General features: G+C 44.6%; 1 protein-coding gene and 1 pseudogene across 1 annotated transcript in view; both read left to right on the top strand.

Annotated features, from left to right (window-relative positions):
* The window catches only part of CPED1 (cadherin like and PC-esterase domain containing 1), a 116,059-nt gene that overhangs the window by 8,060 nt on the left and 86,524 nt on the right, over positions 1 to 21,475 (top strand). Inside the window, exon 3 of the mRNA XM_066633651.1 lies at positions 17,637 to 17,814. Within this exon, the coding sequence (XP_066489748.1) occupies positions 17,637 to 17,814 (178 nt within the window). The remainder of the gene's footprint in view (positions 1 to 17,636; positions 17,815 to 21,475) is intronic.
* Positions 19,894 to 20,013, top strand: LOC136657879 (5S ribosomal RNA; annotated as a pseudogene).

Genomic DNA, 21,475 nt, shown 5'->3' with positions numbered 1-21,475 from the left:
AGGCCCATAGCCAGGGAGACAGACCAGGGACAGACTGCACTTGCTCCCAGTGTGGAAGGGACTGTCACTCCCGAATTGGCCTTTTCAGCCACACTAGATGCTGTTCCAGAACCACCATTCAGAGCGCGATACCAGAGTCTTTTGAGACTGAAGGTTGCCAACAGATAGGGGCAGGATATTCAGAGTTCTTACTCTTCAACTGGCATGTGTCCCAGGAATGTAGGGCCACCTGTCTCACTGAGCAGGCTGGGAGGCTTATGGTCCTCTTGTCTGGTTTAATGAGCAACTACAAAAAAAGTTGCCACCTGAGTCATCCCATTGGGGTACAGAAGCCTTATATTACACAAGATTAACTTTGGAGCAGGAGCAGATATGGGAGAGATCCTCATTCCCAGTTTCTTTCAACCATATAGACACATTGCAGTCCTGTTAGCAGGTTTTGCAGTGTTCCTCCTCCTTGAAAACAGAGAGGTATACAGTGAACCTGCTGGTTAACTGTGAATCACTTCCCCATGAGTGCACCATGCACAACATGAAAAGGAAGTAGAAACTTGACCCAGCCTATGTATATATGGCATGGCATGGTTTTAGCATTCATCCTTCCACTCTTTCCTGTTGTCCCAATATGACCTTCCAAATACAGTAGGCAGCTGGTGTGCCAAGCCCCACATTCATCCGCACACTGTCAAGTTATTAAGGGTTGAGGCCAGGCCACAAGATGGATGATGAAGAGTAGGAACTACAACTTTAATATTACCAAGCAGACTGGTCTAGAAGTTCAGCAATGGACACAGCACCATCAATAGGTTGGAAAGGGGACATAACTGTTGTAGCTTTCTCTCCATTGCACACACTTTGTGGCTATCCTGGACTGACTCAAGCTCTTCTCAGTCTGGAAAGGCAGGCAACTGAAATGAGAGGCAGCTGGTTTGGGGACCTCTTCAGTGTCAGTTGAACTGGAGATCTCTAATTGGGAGTCAGGAGAATGCCAGGTGGTGTAACAAGAGGAGACCACAGTGAACAAAAGCTATGCGGCTTCATTTCTATTGCAATTTCATTTGTGTTTGTCTTCTGCAAAAAAGTTGAGACAAAGCTCAGGGGCACGAGCAGCGATGTTGTCTTCTTGATTTATAATCCACAGGAAGCAACTCACATATAGTGGTGTACAGTGTGTATCCTCTTTCTGGGAAATTGTATAAAATAGTGAAGTTGAGGACTTGTGGAGCTTTAGCACTGTGCTTCCCAATGCAAGGTACTGATGACATGAGCTCCTTGGCCCTCCCTGGTGTGGCACACTGTCACCAATCAAAGCATATTTCTGTGATTTAGTGGTCGGCCCTATATTTAGACAGCAAACAATGAGAAGCGGAGGTACATTCCAGCCATTACACTCCAAAATCCACTTCTTCCTGAAGGAAAATGCAATGGCAATAAAAAGCCAACACATTTTTAAGCAACCTCAAGCAAAGGAACGAAAACAGGAAATTAACTTCTTTCTAGCAATGGAGAAAGCATCCAAACATAACAGTAAAATAAACCTGAACCCAGAAATGCAGTGGCGTACGAAGTGGGTGGCTGGGGGGGTGTTCCAGGGTGCTGGGCAGCAGAGGGGTGTCCAAGGGGGCATCCCAAGATGGTGACAATGGCAGTGGATCAATAAATGAAAATGTTCTCTGGCTATTATTATTCATTTTATGTCATGACAGTTACTGAAGATAATTTTGTCATGAGGAGGCAGCAAAAATTTATGGGCCCCAGTGCTGAGAAATGACCTTGGTACGCCACTGCAGAAAAGCATGTTGGAGGAACATGTCTATGGTTGGCAACCTTCAGCCTCGAAAGACTATGGTATAAGCCTACAGCACTCGGTATTCCCAGGCGGTCTCCCATCCAAGTACTAACCAGGCCTGACCCTGCTTAGCTTCCGCGATCAGACGAGATCGGGCATGTGTATCAGCATGTGCACAACTGTGAGGGAGGCCAATGTTGTAATGCAGCAAAGCGTGTGTTTGAAGCAGCAGCCCTGTATTGTGGAGACCGGTGTTAAATAAAGCAGTGGTTCTCGCACATTTAGCACCAGGACCCACTTTTTAGAATGAGAATCTGGACCCACCGGAAGTGATGTCATGAGCGGAAGTGACATCATCAAGCAGGAACATTTTTAACAATCCTAGGCTGCAATCCTACCCACGCTCAGACAGGAGTAAGTCCCATTGACTACCATTGTTAAAAGAATATACATAGTAGCCTGTTAAAAGTACAGGTCTGTAACATTTCCCCAAATGCAGTCACATACTATGGTATAATCAAATTTAATATATTAAAAATAAAATATTGAAATGAATGGGGACCCACCTGAAATTGGCTCACGACCCACCTAGTGGGTCCCGACCCACAGTTTTATAAACACTGAAATAGAGTATTGGGATGCTTGCCATTGTTCAATGGGAAGCTTCCCTGGGTTTTACTTGAGTGGATCTCTTCCCTTTGGCTTGGCGGCTTTGACCCCATTTTCTACTTTCTTTTGGCACAAATGGAAACAAGGCAGAAATTCCCAGAGAGCCACAATGGCTCCCAATGGTCTCAATCAATTTAAATTGCTTCTCAGGCATTCTCTTGCCATTCAGAAAGTGTCTGGGTGCTACAAAGCTGGCATGGCTGGCACCATTCTCCAGTCATTCACTTGAAGCTCTCCAAAGTGATCAACCAGCTCATCCCAAATGCTCAGTGGTTACACACACTGCTGCGGGGAGTCCTTGATTGAAACGCAAAGCAAACTATCTCTTTGATTTCAGGGCAAGTATCTCGTCCTACTAAGGAATGGGATTCACAGTGAGTAAATAGTCATAAGAACATAAAAACATAAGAACAGCCCCACTGGATCAGGCCACAGGCCCATCTAGTCCAGCTTCCTGTATCTCACAGCGGCCCACCAAATGCCCCAGGGAGCACACCTGATAACAAGAGACCTGCAAGGCTTCCTGGGAATTGTAGTTAAGAACATAAGAACAGCCCCACTGGATCAGGCCATAGGCCCATCTAGTCCAGCTTCCTGTATCTCACAGCGGCCCACCAAATGCCCCAGGGACCACACCAGATAACAAGAGACCTCATCCTGGTGCCCTCCCCTGCATCTGGCATTCTGACATAACCCATTTCTAAAATCAGGAGGTTGCGCATACACATCATGGCTTGTACCCCATAATGGATTTTTCCTCCAGAAACTTGTCCAATCCCTTTTTAAAGGCATCTAGGCTAGACGCCAGCACCACATCCTGTGGCAAGGAGTTCCACAGACCGACCACACGCTGAGTAAAGAAATATTTTCTTCTGTCTGTCCTAACCCGCCCAACACTCAATTTTAGTGGATGTCCCCTGGTTCTGGTATTATGTGAGAGTGTAAAGAGCATCTCCCTATCCACTCTGTCCATTCCCTGCATAATTTTGTATGTCTCAATCATGTCCCCCCTCAAGCGTCTCTTTTCTAGGCTGAAGAGGCCCAAACGCAGTAGCCTTTCCTCATAAGGAAGGTGCCCCAGCCCCGTAATCATCTTAGTCATTCCTATTTGTACGCTGGTTCACATACAAATAGTCATTCCTATTTGTACGCTGGTTCACGTACATAACCAACTGGTTGTGTTTAGAATGTGGGTGGGTTGAGCAAATCCAACCCATCTAGGCTCAGCTTCAGGGTGTTCTCCTCCAAGCATTGGTTTTCCTTTGTGGATTGTGTTTCTAATCAAAGTCAGACATAGACGAGGCAGGATTACTGAAATGGCATTATATGCCAAGAAAGTTTTAAGGAGTGAGCTCCCCCTCCTCTCTCCCTCTCGCTCTGAAAGCTCCAGCAGCAATAACTGAACAACTCCTTTCTTTTTGGCCAATAGAACAGTCATTATGAGCTAGTTCTTGAGCCAATTTCATATTTAAACAGAAAGTGCTTTGAAGTTATGTAAGTTAAAGAGAGGCCAGCAAAGGGACTTGTGTGTGTGTGTGTTTAAAGGCAAACATGTATTCAGACGACATGACAAAGTTATTTTCTTAGATATATATTTCCTAATTTTCTTAGCTGGAGGAGACTGTTGTCTGTTTTGCCCTGAATAATGATGTTTCTTGAAATCAGATCTCCAATTTTCTGTAAAGGCAATAGTTTCAGGACTGAAGTAAAAACAAGAACGGGCTAAGGATTTTTATTTTGAACCCATCCAATCTTGGGAAGAGCAACACATATTTCTTTCACAGAGCCGAGTCACTTACAGAGGTTAGAAGGATAACAGTTGAAAGATAACTTAGGACATAGAAAGCTACCATACTGAGGCCTGAATCCTAACTAAATCACCACTTTGATTTATGTGCACTCTGTGCTACATCCTAGAGGGAGCAGGGCTGTAGCTGGGGGGGCAGGGGTTTTTTTGCCCCCCCCCGAGCCAGCAGTTTGCCCCCCCTGGCATTTTTTTTCCCCACACTTGTCATGTAAATGTGGTTGATGTACCAGAGTGGGCAACAAAATGGCAGATGCGCTTCAATGTCAGTAAGTGTAAAGTCATGCACACTGGGGCAAAAAATCAAAACTTCACATATAGGCTGAGGGGTTCTGAGCTGTCTGTGATAGATCAGGAGAGAGATCTTGGGGTGGTGGTGGACAGGTCGATGAAAGTGTCAACCCAATGTGTGGCGGCAGTGAAGAAGGCCAATTCTATGCTTGGGATCATTAGGAAAGGTATTGAGAACAAAATGGCTAATATTATAATGCCGTTGTACAAATGGATGGTAAGGCCACACCTGGAGTATTGTCCAGTTCTGGTTGCTGCATCTCAAAAAAGACATAGTGGAAATGGAAAAGGTGCAAAAGAGAGCGACTAAGATGATTACGGGGCTGGGGCACCTTCCTTATGAGGAAAGGCTACGGTGTTTGGGCCTCTTCAGCCAAAAAGAGACGCCTGAGGGGGGACATGATTGAGACATACAAAATTATGCAGGGGATGGACAGAGTGGATAGAGAGATGCTCTTTACACTCTCACATAACACCAGAACCAGGGGACATCCACTAAAATTGAGTGTTGGGCGGGTTAGGACAGACAGAAGAAAATATTTCTTTACTCAGCGTGTGGTTGGTCTGTGGAACTCCTTGCCACAGGATGTGGTGCTGGCGTCTAGCCTAGACGCCTTTAAAAAGGGATTGGACAAGTTTCTGGAGGAAAAATCCATTACGGGGTACAAGCCATGATGTGTATGCGCAACCTCCTGATTTTAGAAATGGGTTATGTCAGAATGCCAGATGCAGGGGAGGGCACCAGGATGAGGTCTCTTGTTATCTGGTGTGGTCCCTGGGGCATTTGGTGGGCCGCTGTGAGATACAGGAAGCTGGACTAGATGGGCCTATGGCCTGATCCAGTGGGACTGTTCTTATGTTCTTAACTACAATTCCCAGGAAGCCTTGCAGGTCTCTTGTTATCAGGTGTGCTCCCTGGGGCATTTGGTGGGCCGCTGTGAGATACAGGAAGCTGGACTAGATGGGCCTGTGGCCTGATCCAGTGGGGCTGTTCTTATGTTTTTATGTTCTTATGACTATTTACTCACTGTGAATCCCATTCCTTAGTAGGACGAGATACTTGCCCTGAAATCAAAGAGATAGTTTGCTTTGCTACAGGAAGCTGGACTAGATGGGCCTATGGCCTGATCCAGTGGGGCTGTTCTTATGTTCTTAATGTCCTCCAATTTAGCTCCTGTTCCTTGAGAGCTCAGCTCCTCCCTGCAGGCAGCCTCCTCCAATCAGCTCAGGCTGCTGATGCTTAGTAACTCACCTTAGGGGCCAATCATAAGAACCTGCTGATAGTCACAGGACACCAGAGAGGTGGGCATGAAAAAGCCTGGAGGGAATGTGCTCAGTGCCTTCAATCACCTTCCAGGGAGCTGAGTGGCTGTGCAGGCACTTTGCAGGACCCTGGAGGCTGCTGCTGAGTGACTCTGGCATCATCTGGGGGTGAGCAGGCAGGAGATTTTGGATGGGTCATTTCTGCTGTTTGGGTCTGGGAGGGCCTTTCTCTTGGGGGGGGGGAGAGAAAAGCATGGCTCTGGCACCTGAGATTTTGGATGGACCATTTCTGCTGTTTAGGTCTGGGAGGGCCTTTCTCTTGGGGGGGGGGAGAGAAAAGCATGGCTCTGGCACCTGAGATTTTGGATGGACCATTTCTGCTGTTTGGGTCTGGGAGGGCCTTTCTCTTGGGGGGGGGGAGAGAAAAGCATGGCTCTGGCACATGAGATTTTGGATGGACCATTTCTGCTGTTTGGGTCTGGGAGGGCCTTTCTCTTGGGGGGGGGAGAGAAAAGCATGGCTCTGGCACCTGAGATTTTGGATGGACCATTTCTGCTGTTTGGGTCTGGGAGGGCCTTTCTCTTGGGGGGAGAGAAAAGCATGGCTCTGGCATCTGAGATTTTGGATGGACCATTTCTGCTGTTTGGGTCTGGGAGGGCCTTTCTCTTGGGGGGAAGAGAAAAGCATGGCTCTGGCACATGAGATTTTGGATGGACCATTTCTGCTGTTTGGGTCTGGGAGGGCCTTTCTCTTGGGGGGGGGGGAGAGAAAAGCATGGCTCTGGCACATGAGATTTTGGATGGACCATTTCTGCCGTTTGGGTCTGGGAGGGCCTTTCTCTTGGGGGGGAAGAGAAAAGCATGGCTCTGGCATCTGAGATTTTGGATGGACCATTTTCGCTGCCATTCTGCAGGAAACATCAAAACTGGCTAAAGAGGAAGAAGTAAAAATGCCAAGGAAAAGGAAATTTAATTCCTTACTTGATGATTATGTGGTGTCTGAAGCAACAGGTAACAGAGCATCATGTAGTGACACCCACAGCAAGCATGCTTCTGACTTTTTTGAAATTCTGAATGTAGTGCTAGCTGAAATAAAAAGAAGATTCCACGACAATGAAGAGATTCTTCAGGCAAAAATTGCAGCAGCAAATTCAGATGATGAAAATGGTAGGCTTAATTATCTAAAAAATTTCAGTATTACCATTCCAAGTAAAGAAGAAATGAAAGTAGTAAAACATTTCCTTGAGAAGAACAAAATTGAAAAGCGAAATTTCTTCATTGAAATATACAAACACCGGAGTGCCTTTGTAGATTGTTACAGTATGTTAGCGGCAGTAAGAACTTTTGCATGTAGCACAGCAGTGTGTGAATCAACCTTCTCAGTGCTTACATGAATTAACAGACCTCAAAGACTATCAATGTCTCACTCAAGAATGGCTAATTTAGTATACCTAGCTTTTGAGCTAAAGAGAACCAAGAATTTAAGTGTGGAACAGTTTATAAGAAGATTCAATTCTCAGAAAGATAGGAGAATTCGGCTCTACTAGGTAGTTTCAAATCTTCTGTACCTTGCTTTTTAAAAGTAATGAATAATGTAAAAAACTAATGTTCCATGGTGTTGCTATATTTTACTTCAATATCTTTCCTCTTGCTTTTAGGTAAAGTAAATTTACTTTTGTCATCTGCAAATGAAAGGCTTTTGATACAAGTAAATACTACCTGTATCATAGTGATATGTTTTACTTTTGCATTGTTGCAAGTCTGTGTATTGCACTGGTGTCCAAAATGAAAGGACAAGTTGCATGTTATTTCTATGTAGACAAATAGATTTTACATTGCATAAAGAGATGCATTTATTCTATGCAGATCATTGTTAGATTGCTTTACAGATAATGAATGCATCTTTAAAAAAAACAAAACAAAAAACCCAAAATATTTCCTCCTAATGAAATTTGGGTTAGTTATGGGTCTTTGATGTTTCTCCATACTTATCCTTCATTTTGCACACCAGGATAGATACCTGACATAATTGCCCCCCCCCCAAATGGTTGCCTCCCCACCTCTAGAATCCTGGCCACGGGCCTGAGAGGGAGCAGTCCTGGAGGTCTCCTCAAGGTAAAGGAACTTTTGTTTCCTTACCTTGGGGAAAGCCTCCACTGCCCCTACGGGTCCGTCGGTTCTGCACACATTATTTTTCTGGTGCAGAATCGAGGAGAGTAAGGAAGAAGGAAGGAGGATAGGATATAACTGCATGCAAGTGCTATCAATCCCTCCCCCTCCCTGTTCTGCCTCCCACACTGCCCAGTTACTAGCAGTACTAAGCTGCTTAAATTAATTTTTTTTTAATTGAATAGCTTGCTTTTAAACCAATTTGTTGATAATAAATCTATTGTGTGTTGGCAACCTTCAGTCTCGAAAGACTATGGTATCGCGCTCTGAAAGGTGGTTCTGGAACAGCGTCTAGTGTGGCTGAAAAGGCCAATTCGGGAGTGACAGTCCCTTCCACACCGGGAGCAAGTGCAGTCTGTCCCTGGTCTGTCTCCCTGGCAAAGGGCCTTCCTTCTTTGCCTCTTTGCCTCAGTCTGTTGGCCAAGTGTCTCTTCAAACTGGGAAAGGCCATGCTGCACAGCCTGCCTCCAAGCGGGACGCTCAGAGGCCAGGGTTTGCCACCTGTTGAGTTCCACTCCTAAGGCCTTCAGATCCCTCTTGCAGATGTCCTTGTATCGCAGCTGTGGTCTACCTGTAGGGCGCTTTCCCTGCACGAGTTCTCTATAGAGGAGATCCTTTGGGATCCGGCCATCATCCATTCTCACGACATGTATTTGCATGTTGGCAGAAAATCTGTTAGCGCACCATCTGTGCTAACGGTCCATTGCCCCCACCTCACCTTGTGCACCAGGCTGAGTGGGGGAGTCGCACTGGAGGCAAGACCGAGCTCAGTTTGACCCAGTGGTCCCACCCTCCTACCCCACAGACAATCTGAGCTTAGCTGATCGCTCCTTCAGGGCTGGATAGAAGTTTTTTGCTGTCAGCCTCACTGGCCCTGGCTGGCAGTTTTTGTTTTTTACCTACTCCAAACAAAGGGAGAAACTGCCTAGGGTGGAGTGTGGGTTTAAAAGGCTAGGTTTCCCCCTTCGTTCATCTATTGGTCACTTGGATGCATACAGGGTTGGGTGGGCTGTTTTGGCTACATCTGGTGTCCAATCTGAGGCAGCAAGTTCAGGGGCAGACCATGACTGCTGTTATGATGCCTGACCAGTTTGAGGAGGCTAATTGGCAAGCCTTTGACCAGTCTGGCTAAGCTTGTCCTGCGGGCTGAGCAGTTCAGTTGCCTTGACCCTTCGGGGGTGACGAAGACAGGCTGACTCAGGCGTTCAGTGTGGTACTGGACCTGACCTTGAGTCGGGTGGTACACCCAAGATACAGGGAAGATAGATGACAAACCCCTGTAAGAGGCTCAGGGTGTGCAGGAGGGTTTTTTGAGCATACATAAAGCACATGCTGGGGCTCTGCCCTCCAAACCTGCTACTGCTGCTTGTTGGGTTGTATTACTGGTCTTGCTGCTAGGCGGTGGGGTCTGGAGATCCCGTGTGTACCACTGGTGGTAACACCTCAAGTACCACTGGTTGTCAGAGTGCCATTTGTTGAGAATCGCTGCCTTATCTTGAATCAGAGCATTGGTCCACCTAGGTCAGTACTGTCAACACAGACGACTAATGACTCTCCAGGGTTTCAAACCAGAATTTTTTATCTTCTTGACCTGGAGGCTGAACCTGCATGCAAAACATGCCTGAGCCACAGCCTTTTCCCTGAGGTCCAGTTGCCTGCTTTCTTGGGGCAGGAGTGAAGTTTTGGGGATTTGAACCTCTCGCACTGACCATGCCAGTCCAGCAACTTCACAGTGTTAATGTCAGGCAGCGAGGAGGAGCAGAGAGGAAAATGCGTGCAGAAACTCCATGTATAACAGCAGCAGCAAAGAAGGGGCTAGATAGGCTTCCTTCTCTGTGTCTGTCTAGGTTAATTGTAGGGTGCTTCCTGCTGGGGAAGGCTAAGGTTTTTGAAAGAGATGGGGGGAGGGAAATTGTACCTCTTCAAATTAGGTATGCCATTAAGTAGTGAAGGCACCAGTGTGTCCAGAAGAACTCCAGCAAGGAAGCTGGAGTAAAGGAAGCTATAAAAAGCAAGAAGGCTTCCTTCAGCAAATGGAAATCTTGCCCAAAAAATGAGAACAAAAAGGAACACAAAGTCTGGCAGAAGGAAGGTCAGCTGGCAATAAGGGATGCCAAAAAAGAACAGGAGGAGCACATAGCTAAAATAGCACGGCCAACAGTAAAAACTTGTTGAAATTCAACAAAAGCAGGAAAGCTCCCAGGGAGGCACCAGGACCTCAAGGGAATAAAAGGGAAGCTTGAAGAGAATGGAGAGATGGCAGAGAAACCAAGGGAATTCTTTGCATCTGTCCTCACTACAGAAGATGTAGGGCAAATGCCTGCAGCTGGACTGACCTCAGGGGCAAAGTCTGATGAACTGAATTAAACAGAGGTGTCACGGAATGAGGTTCTAAAGGGTACTGGCACATTAAAATTTAACAAATCACTCGCTCCTGTTGAAACTTTAAAGTAGCATCCAAACTGACCCAATATCACAGACCTGTGACCTCCTTTCTTTTAAAAATACAGTCCTGGAATGTGCTGGAATCCCTAGCATGTATGCACTACTGAAACAGAGACGCCTGCGTTGGCTCGGTCATGTCGTGAGAATGGATGATGGCCGGATCCCAAAGGATCTCCTCTATGGAGAACTCGTGCAAGGAAAGTGCCCTACAGGTAGACCACAGCTGCGATACAAGGACATCTGCAAGAGGGATCTGAAGGCCTTAGGAATGGACCTCAACAAGTGGGAAACCCTGGCCTCTGAGCGGCCCGCTTGGAGGCAGGCTGTGCAGCATGGCCTTTCCCAGTTTGAAGAGACACTTGGCCAACAGTCTGAGGCAAAGAGGCAAAGAAGGAAGGCCCATAGCCAGGGAGACAGACCAGGGACAGACTGCACTTGCTCCCAGTGTGGAAGGGATTGTCACTCCCGAATCAGCCTTTTTGGCCACACTAGACGCTGTTCCAGAACCACCTTTCAGAGCGCGATACCATAGTCTTTCGAGCCTGAAGGTTGCCAACTATATCTCCTCTTTATTTTCTATTAAATCACTTCCACTTCCCACAATCTCCTTTGGGGAGAAAACCCAAAATTAAAGATTTCCATTTGGTACTTTCCATTTTCACATGTGAGAATACTAAGAGCCCAATCCTATCCACACTTACCTAGGAGTAAGATCCATTGACTATAATGGGATTTACTTCTGAGTAAACATGCACATGCAATTTCCATGGCAACGTGCACTGGACTGGTGCGCTGGCCATGGAAGATTGCACCCTTAGCCTGACAAATGCCTCCAATTCTGCTTCTTAACGTGACCCATTCTGCTTCATGGCAGGGCCAACTCTGCTTTTTTGCCCCTTTCCATGTAATCTTGCAAGATCAGACTTCCAAACCCGGTGGTGACTGCGCCTCTTTTCTATTTAAGCAGCTATTTTGCATCAGAGAAAGTGTTGGGTCATTTTGCTTGTATCCGATATGTATACACACACATGTCATTCCATGTTTAATAGATTCCATAACTTTGCATGTATAACAAATCTTCCGGATCATTTGTCCGACATTTTTAACCAGATAAATACACTCCATTAAAGTCTCAGGCGCACATAATCTGCTTAAAAATTGTTCTTGTGTATAACAAGTAATTCTCCACTTGGACAAGTAAAACCATCCTCCAACATTTTTGATAGGGGGGTATAAAAACCTAATGACTAGCAGGAGGATATGTTATTTGACCAGACTTTTTTCATTGGTTGATACTGAATCCTTTCATGCCAAGTCTCAGCCTGAAGTAGATTTTTATGGATATGAAAAGGGGGGTTGAAAAAGCACAATTGGCAAACCTCTGCATAAATTGGAACATTGTTTCCATAACACTGGAAATTTTGACAGACTCCAACCAATAATTAGAACAGCATGAGTCGAGATGGTGACATTTTATATACAGCACGGTTAACAATTTAATAGTACTTGTTTGCAAGCAGGAATACCTATTAAACCTGACAGACTTTTTAATTAAAACTTCATTAAAGCATAGTTTGAAATATAGCCAAAATAAAGGGGGAAATAAATAGTAGATTGTTGGTCTGATATTAATGTCCCCAAAACATGAACACCAGTATTACCTAACATTTATTTACTACCTACATTATTTTTGTAAATGTGCAGAATAAAAGAATATACACATGCACACATACATGCACATATATACACAGATGTGTATAATGGTTCTAAATATGTAACACGTGTTTCAGGTTGCCTCGTAGACAAAAAGTGTGAAACAATCCCTGTAATTTGAACACAAATCTTTCAGGCTGACTTCTTTTCCAGTGGATCACACTGGCTGAAAAGAATCCTTAAAATATTTAATCCAGTCCTGTTTGCAGGAAGTGTTTTTGGTAACTAAGGTAATTTGAAAAACCAAGAACCCTGAATATCAAAGGAAAAGGAATGCTTTCTACTAAAGAAGCCAGGTTCTTCTTTGTCCAGTCAATGGATGTTTATTCTCTTACAGCTCAATCCTATGGGCCGTTTATATCACTGGAATGATCATTCCAGCAGCATAAACAGCTTTACGGCTGTCACAAATGCAACATACCAGTGAGCATGACCTGGCCACCACAAGCAGTGAATGGCTGAGGGTCCAATCCTCAACCCTCCCAGTGCTGGGTGCCATAAACATGCCATAAAGCACGTTTATGGCACCGGGAGAGCAAGGAGCACCAGTGCTGGGACTGTGTCAGTTGGTGCTGGGCCCAGTGCTAGGAGACCGATGCCAAGGTAGTGCCCATGGTAAGGCACACCGCCAGGTAGCAGTGTGGAGTTTCTGGGTGGGAGGGGAGGAGTTCTGGGGTGGAGGAAGGGTGGGTAGGGGAGTAACTGATATGGGAGGGTGGTGGGACTGGCAGAGATCATATGTTCTGTGTCGCCTGGAAAGTCCACTGCCAGTCTGCACTGGAAATAGCCAGATAACTAGAAAGTCCCCTTCCTCCAAGTAGAATCTGGTGGCTACAGCAGTGCCCATAGGATGTAGCGGTAGACATTTCAGCGCCACTGCTCCACTGGGCATGGAGGAGGTGTTCCTGGGTGGAGGGCGGGCAGGTGGTGGAGGCATAGGCCTGAAGGGAGATGGCACGAGCAGAGGCCTTCTTTGTTGAATACTATCCCCCGTGTTAGGCTCAGAAGCCTGACATGGGACTTTACGTGCCAGCAAAATAGCTGGCACAGACTTGATAATCACCATTGAGCAGGCTAGGGCTTTACTTTGGGTTAGGGGATGACTGTTCCCTTCCCCTGAGGAGACCTCCAACCTCCTCAATTCCAGCACAGGGTGCAGCCATAACTGTTTGGAGCTGCTGCTCCGGCGCTGGATAGGATTGGGCCACAAGGCAGTAATTTGAATTGCTTCCTTCTAAACACGGGTAGCCAAACTTGCTTAATGTAAGAGCCACACATGATAAACTTGAGATGTCTGAGAGCCACAATATTTAAGAAGCTTTTAAATTGTTAAATACATTTACTCACCATGGAAATTAAACTTGTGTTTTAATGCAATGGACTCTGAGTTTATACCTGGAAAATAACTAGAAAGCTTGAAAATTTGTTATTAACCTTTTATATTAACTGTGATGCAAAAAAAGCTCACCCAACGTATTTCAGTGAACTCACATTATTATGTGTCAAAGTGCTACTTGTGTCTCCAGAGCCTCGGTTTGGCCACCCCAGTTCTAGAAACAGAGAAAAGCTTTCTGTCTAGACACTTTGGAAACGAAAGGCTGAATAATCTATTGTGTTGTTTTCCAAAACTGACTTGGGACATTTTTAAAAAAACTATTTTTAACCACTATCGCTATCTCTGATGGAAAATAGCTGCTTACATTGGCGAGATCCCAGTTATGTCATTTTATTACCAACTATTTTTTTTTCCCCATCAACATTTTCTTTGCTAATTGTAAACTCAGAAACGAAAAGACCATTATTTCCATTAGACCTTCAGGCGTTGCTAAGCCAGGTTGCTGGGAGCTCTGGGGCAAAATTTTTGACTGCCCCCCTGGTGCCCCCCACCTGCCCCTGATGGTGCATTGGGCATTACTGCTGCTAAGGATTAAGGGGCTAACCTAAGTAGTGTGTTGATGAGTGTGGGCCTTTGGCAATGCCCCATCTGCCTGACCCCCTAATGCCACTCTTGCTTTCAATTGCAGTGGGCTAGAACTTATAAGGTCTTCCTCAGGCAGATATGTATATTTAAATATATTCATAGTTTTGCTTTCCTCCTGCAAGTACTTTCCTTGAGTACAAGTTGGACTTTTAATGTAAATCTCTTACTTTGAAACAAGCCCCCCCGCAACAACAACAACAACAACAACAACAATTATTATTATTATTATTATTATTATTATTATTATTATTATTATTATTATTATTACCCCGCCTTTCTCCCCAAAGGGACTCAAGGCGGCTTACAACAGGTTAAAACAGATTAAAAACATAATTTAAAACAAATAAAAACATATTAACACATATCATAAAAGCAGCAGTCAGATAAAAAATAGTCCGGTAAAAAGAGCATAGAGCAGCAGCAAATCATAAAAGAATCAGGCCTGTAAAAAATATAAAAGATGTTAAAAAGGCCGAGAACTCAGAAGGCTTGTTTAAACAGAAGGGTTTTCAGGCCTCGCCGAAAAGTCTCAAGAGAGGGAGCCATTCCTAAGTCAAGGGGATCCACTTTCCCTGATTTCAAGACAGAATTCCTACAATGGATACACAAACATAGCTACTTGAATAAAATCCAAAGCCAGTACGGATGCTGCAATAAATCAGTGGAAGAAGTGGAAGGTAGTAGGAGTTTTTGATGGCTCTCAAGATTGATTGAGGATAACAGGAAAAGGGTGGGGGAGAAGGAGGAGGAAGTGGGTCAAAAAGGTCTGGACGGGGTGTTTTGAGGTAAAATAGCACATTCTCGCTATTGGGCAAATGGGTTATAAATACAACAAGGACAAGGGGCGGATGAATTACAAGACAGTGTAATATAACCCCTGTGAGCTGATCATTTCCTATTTCTCCTCTCCTGTTTGCTTATGAACACAACTCTCTTGACTGCTGGAATATTTCAAACCTTCCTGCTTTATGTGCCTGTTTGATATATGGAATAAAATGGGAACCAGATATTTTCTCAGGTGTCACTTTTATTGATCAGAGCCCAGGAAAGATGCACGTTCTATATTAGAAAAGTATTTGTCATTCATCAAAGATCTAACAGAGTTATGTGCCTACCTCCTGCAGAGAATGTTACACTTGAGCCAAGTGTAACATAAAGCTACTTCCTGTGATGGGGGGGAGGGGAAGGCTGCAGCCAGAATCACTTTTATAGCTTGCTACCAGACTCATCAACAACTGGAAGCATTTTGAATGACACTTGTTTACATTGAAACATCTGCCTTTCTCCTTTTAGACAGAGCCCATTTGAAGACCCATAACTGCTTGTTTGCAGAACCCTTCCTGTGTGAGCATTCCAGCCACACATTTAGCAAAATGGAAATTTGTCTGAGCATCTTTGAACTTCTCAGCTGGGTGGAAACATAATTTGTATTTGCAGGCCACAACATCCCAAAAGAGAGTTTCCAAACTGTTATGTTTCTGTCTAAATGGAGAGCTTTCCCCCCTTATATTCTATCAAAATATTCATCCCATAGCTAATTCCCTGACCACAGTTATCCATGCCAGTGGCATAGCTAGAAGGGGTGCAAAGCACTAAGTTTTGCAGGAGCTTGAACGTGCAGTGCAAGTGGCCCCTCCCCTTTCCTGTACAGCTCTGTTTTGCTCCCCTTGCCTGGAATGGCTCCGAGGGGGAGGGGGAGAGGCCACTTGGACTGCGCATTCAGGCACCTGCAAAACTTAGCGCTTGGCACTCCCTATATAGCTATGCCACTGATCCACACCTGCGAATAGTAAGAAGTTGTCCATTGGGCTGCCTTTGAGTCTACTCAGAAACTTCAAAATACAGTGGCCATCGTGTCGACTGGGACTTGTTTTTTAGAAACTGACATCTATTTTGCTGATGTTAAAAACAACTTGACTAGTCTTCAGATGTCAGCTTAATATTTTATTCTCCTGAGCTTTTAACCAGTTTTCCTGTTTCAGCTTTATTTTAATCGGTTTACTTTAAGTGTGACATAATGTAATCAAATGTCCTGCATGCTACTGGTTATATTGGCCAGCTTGAAAGCCTGTGGAACTCAAAGGTGGGATGTGCATATTTTAAGTAAATAAAATGCTTCTTAAGATAAAGCGGCATCTTTTTCTGTAAGACAGTCTTTTTTCTAACTGGTCAAGAACATGCAAGGTCATACAGGCTCTGACCCTGTTCATTTCTGTTCCTGGAGGTCAGGAACAGAGATCTGGAGATCTGTTCCTGGCTTGAGAAACTTCCTCAGTGCAGATTGAACAACAGAGTGCAGAATTATAGGTTCTACTTGTGGCAAGTGACTATAATGACTGGTTCTGCACCATAAGGAGCTTTCATGTGCAGGTATAAAAAGCAGCCATCATCAACAGAGAAAACTATGCACACCATTCTTTAGCTGGAGAAATGGCATGCAGAGAATGAGTACTGCAGAAGGGATTATGGGGTAGTAGGTGCACTTCCAAAGCAGTTTATACTCTTTTAACTAACAGGTTAAACTAAAATACTATTCCAGCATTCACCTTAAGTGTGAAGGGCTAAAGGGAATGTGCCAGCTAGGCAGCTACCCACACACACGCTGGCATTCTCCCTGGCCATGCATTCCAGACGTCACTGCTTGCCTGTAGAGAGCAGGTACTGGATGTCAGGTTCTTTCCTGTACCTGGGAACCTTGATCAGCCAGGGCTCTCAGCATAGGGAGGAACTCTCCCTGTGTTTAGTGCTTGTGACTGCAAACAAGCACTGAACATAGGAATGTTCAGGGGTGTGGACCGGCAGTGCAGGGGCTAACCAGAAAGCTTCCATTTGGCCTGTCACATTTTCACTGAATCTTGAAATATCAAGATTATCTGAAGAGGGCTTTAGTCAAGGTGGATTCAGGCAACCCATTAATGGCCAGCCCAATCCTGAGCTTCCCTAGTGCCCAGGGATGCAGCGGTGCCAAAATGGTGCCCGCTGCAGCCAATGGAGCCAGGGAAGCACAGATAGGATGGGTCCTCATTCACCTGACAATTACCTTACCATGGTAGTTCCAAAACCTTTTAGAGGCTCTAGAGGCTGCTACCAGGTTTATAAATGCCAAGGGGTATGGCTATAAAGGTGGTTAGAGCAGCAGTGCCCTCTGTAGCAGTTTGTTTAACCCTTGTTGCACACTGCCTAATCTGCCCTGTCAGTTTTGCGAACCACCAAAAATTGGTTCATGACTCGCTGATGGGTCCTGGACCCACAGTTTGGGAACCGCTGCCTTATAATAAGGGAGCCTCCTGTTCAAAGTGACTACTCATGGACAGTAAAAAGACTATCCCATGGTAATTTTCAAATGGCCTTATTGCTACGTGGTTACTCTTATTATCATGTTAATAATATGGTTGTCCGAAGCTATATATACTTGCCATACAATATGCTTGTATTGCCATACGCACTTGCAATACAACATAACTTCCTGTATGTCATAATTCATTGCTATTCTTTTGTTGTTCTTTGTAATAGATTGAGAACTCCATCTTTAAATACTTCAGAAGCCAAGCAAGAGCAGTAATCCTATACGTCCCCTCTTCTGGCAGTAATCAAGACCTGCAGTTATATCAAAACATCCTTTTGCAATATAGTTATACAGTTATAGTCCTTGAAGAAGGGAAACTGAGTGGACATGAAGATCCCCATCTAGGTGAGAATGCTTGGAGTAATAATTTTTTTTTTTGCTCACAGTAACGCATCAAATTGTTTTTAACAATTACCATTTATATTCTAGAATTTGCTAGTCTAGAAATTGAATAATCATGTAGCCAAGGGTTGTTGCATACTATCTTTCTAAAATAAAAAAATTCAGCTCCTTCCCAATGTAGAGCAATGGGCAGTTTGAAATTTGCATACACTTGAATGTGTTAGTGTTTTAAGGGAACAATAGCCTGGTCACTTTCCCTTCTTACAATCTCACTCCGGCTCAGTCTAGTCAGGCCAGTCCCTATTTTCACTGTACATGTCCTTTTGTTCAGTGGCATAGCCAGAGTGGGTACAAAGCACTAAGTTTTGCAGGGAGCCTCACCGCAGTATGCAAGCTGCCCTTCAGAGCCATTCCGAGCATTTGCCTCTGTTTGGCTCCCACCGCCCAGAATGACTCTAAAGGGGAGGGGAAGGGGCTGCTTGCAAGCTGCAGTGATGCCCCCTGCAAAACTTAGCACTTTGCACCCCCTCTAGCTACGCCACTGGTTTTGTTTTTAAACACCAGTTCTGCTATGGTTTCCTCCATTAAAGCAACTTAGGACCCAATCTTATCCAACTTTCAAGTATCAATGCAGCCTCAATGCAGGCCCAAGATAAAGAAACAAACTTGCTTACCTAGAGGAGGCCTCCATGACTGTCCCTCCACGGCAGGATGTAGCACATGCCCCATTGGCATGGTGGCATGAGAGCTGGAAAGTTGGATAGGATTGGGCCCCTAGTCTTGAAAGCTATGAAGAAGTTTTCATTCAGCAGAATTTCTATGGGGAAAAAATTACTGGTTTTAATAATAACCATAAATTGTCATTTGTCCCAGACAATAATATTTCTGTCACTTATAGTCATCAGAAGTGTCTGAGATCATTTAATGCCTATGTTGTTTTCAATATGAATCATGAACAAGAGCCTAGACTCTATAGCTCATGGAATTCAATGTATTTCAACCATGCTTCAAGATTCAGTCATTCAAAGATGTATCAAAACATGACAGTTTTTATTCTGGAAATCTATCTCAGATATAGAATCTTGTTTTCCAACTTGGTTGCTTTTCAGTCATAAACATGCCATGTCATGTGCCTTTCTGGCACCCTATTGGATCAAAAAATGCGTTGTAGAGCTAGTAATTCATTTGCTTGGCAACTACATTAAACACATTGAAATATATTTTATGAGGGTGCATTTTATGAAGAAAATGTAGCTAGACATTGTCAAATCTACAGCACAATCCTATACATGTCTACTCAGAAGTAGACCCTATTGACTTCAGTGAGACCTGATTCCAGGTAAGTGTGAATAGGATTGCAACTTAAAGGCCCAACACAGCATCCAAGTAATACGTGCTATGCTGATGCTAGCCATCACAAAGGTACCGTAAAGCACTTCATGACAGCATGGCAGTTGCTGGTGCTGGTGTGAAGGTCTGTGCCGACCTGTGCATGCCAGCAGAAGACCCAACCCATACCAAACAAGGCAAGTTCTGCATTGAGTGGCACAGGGGTGAAGAAACAGTAGGGGGAGGGTGGGGAGGGGGTGTGATGGTGCAGGGAGGACAGAGTGCCTATAATTTTAAGCATTGTATAGAAGAGGCCGTTTTGCAGGTGCAGCTCAGTGTGGATGATTTAAAAAGTTGCACCTGCCAAGTGTTTAAAGGTATAGGCACTCTGTCCTCCACTGCATCTGGTCACCCAGCCTTAGAAAGTGTTCTGAGGGCCGCAAAGGCTCTGGAGCATCCATGTGGGTCCGACCTGCAGGTTTGGGGACCCATGGGTAATGAAATCTGCTGGTCCCAAATTCATGCTACAGCAGGCCCACTGTATGTTTAATTGAGGCTAAAGAAAGTTGGTGGTGGGGGGACAGGATGGTTTCTGCTTTATACTGTTGTGGTGGTAGGTGTGTTTTATGGCTAAATGGCATTTGCAAGGAGCAGAATGTCCATTTATTGAATGCAGAGTAGGCTGCTGTAGTAGCTAAATAGGATTCAAGGCATCAACGTGTACAAGAACCACTGTTAACCTAGTAAAGGCCTTTAAGCAGCAACTGTTACCCTGCACATACCCGATCTCATCTGATCTTGGAAGCTAAGTAGGGTCAGGCCTGGTTAGTACTTGGATGGGAGACCGCTTGGGAATACCAGGTGCTGTAGGCTTATACCATAGTCTTTCGAGACTGAAGGTTGCCCACCAAAGGCCTTTAGCCAAATGCAGGAGTGATCTGCATAGCTAACCATTGCAGGTGATATTCTGCATGTTTTTAGATCAGCAACAATAATTCTTCACATTTTCCCTGACTAGTAAAAAAGCAAAAGAATCTCAGTGCTTTCTATCACGATCCAGATGTACCTGTAACTTTCCCCATTTGGGATTCATATTGAAAATATCAAACAGATGTCAATTCCTTTGGAAAAAAAAAATTATGCCACTGATTCTGTTCCATGTGTTGGAAATATTCTGCAGCTTGTTCAGATTGCCAACTTTTAAGAGCAAGGTTTTTCAAATAGGTTTTGTATGCGTATGTGTTTATTTGCTAACAGACAACTTTTCCATCCACTTTTACAAGCCTGGTTCATGATGTACTAGTTTCTGAAGATAGTTTATGTTGTGTCATAACATTTTCCTAGTAGGACTAGTCTAAATTATAAGAATGTGGTTCTTGTCGGAACTCTTTAAAAGATGTAACGAATATATTTTGAGACATATGAACTGAAAATGGTAGGGTGAACAGAAAGGAATCACTTCTCCTTGACCAATATAATTTAGTAGCTTTTTTAAAAACCCAGTTTCAGGTTTCAAAACGCGGTCTGGTTCATGTTTCTTGTAAAGTTAAGGGGGATATTTTAAGGATTTTTAGAAAGCTGGCTCTGAACCAGCAAACCAGACTGAAAGCGTATTTGGAAAAAGTGATGCATTCCTTCTTTACTCCCTTCTTCCTGAATTCTCACTCGTTTCAAGGCAAACAACGTTCTCATGAAAAATTCATGTCCAAAGCTGTAGTCTTACGTATACTGCCTTGGGAGTAAGACCAACGAAACACAATGGAATTTACTTCTGAGTAAAAATGCATAGAATTGTGCTGAAATGTTATGACTGTAAATGTTATGTGCTGTAAATGTTATGTTATCTTATGAATGTTATAACCTAATCCAGAGGTTCCCAAACCGGGCATCTCGACAAGTCCCCAGGGGCATTGCAGGAGGCGTGCCAGCCAAGCTGCTCAGAGGCGTGATTGTGATATGACATTAGAGACAGCAGAGCAGAGACTCTACTCTGCATGCTGCATGTCATTTTGCCAGGTCTTTAGATGGCTGGATGGCCGGATCCCAAAGGATCTCCTCTGTGGAGAACTCGTGCAAGGAAAGCGCCCTACAGGTAGACCACAGCTGCAATACAAGGACATCTGCAAGAGGGATCTGAAGGCCTTAGGAGTGGACCTCAACAGGTGGGAAACCCTGGCCTCTGAGCGGCCTTCTTGGAGGCAGGCTGTGCAGCATGGCCTTTCCCAGTTTGAAGAGACACTTGGCCAACAGTCTGAGGCAGAGAGGCAAAGAAGGAAGGCCCATAGCCAGGGAGACAGACTAGGGACAGACTGCACTTGCTCCCGGTGTGGAAGGG

This window comes from Tiliqua scincoides, chromosome 7 (genome assembly GCF_035046505.1).
Source record: "Tiliqua scincoides isolate rTilSci1 chromosome 7, rTilSci1.hap2, whole genome shotgun sequence".
Lineage (NCBI taxonomy): Eukaryota > Metazoa > Chordata > Lepidosauria > Squamata > Scincidae > Tiliqua > Tiliqua scincoides.
This window is presented reverse-complemented; position numbering and strand designations above follow the sequence as displayed.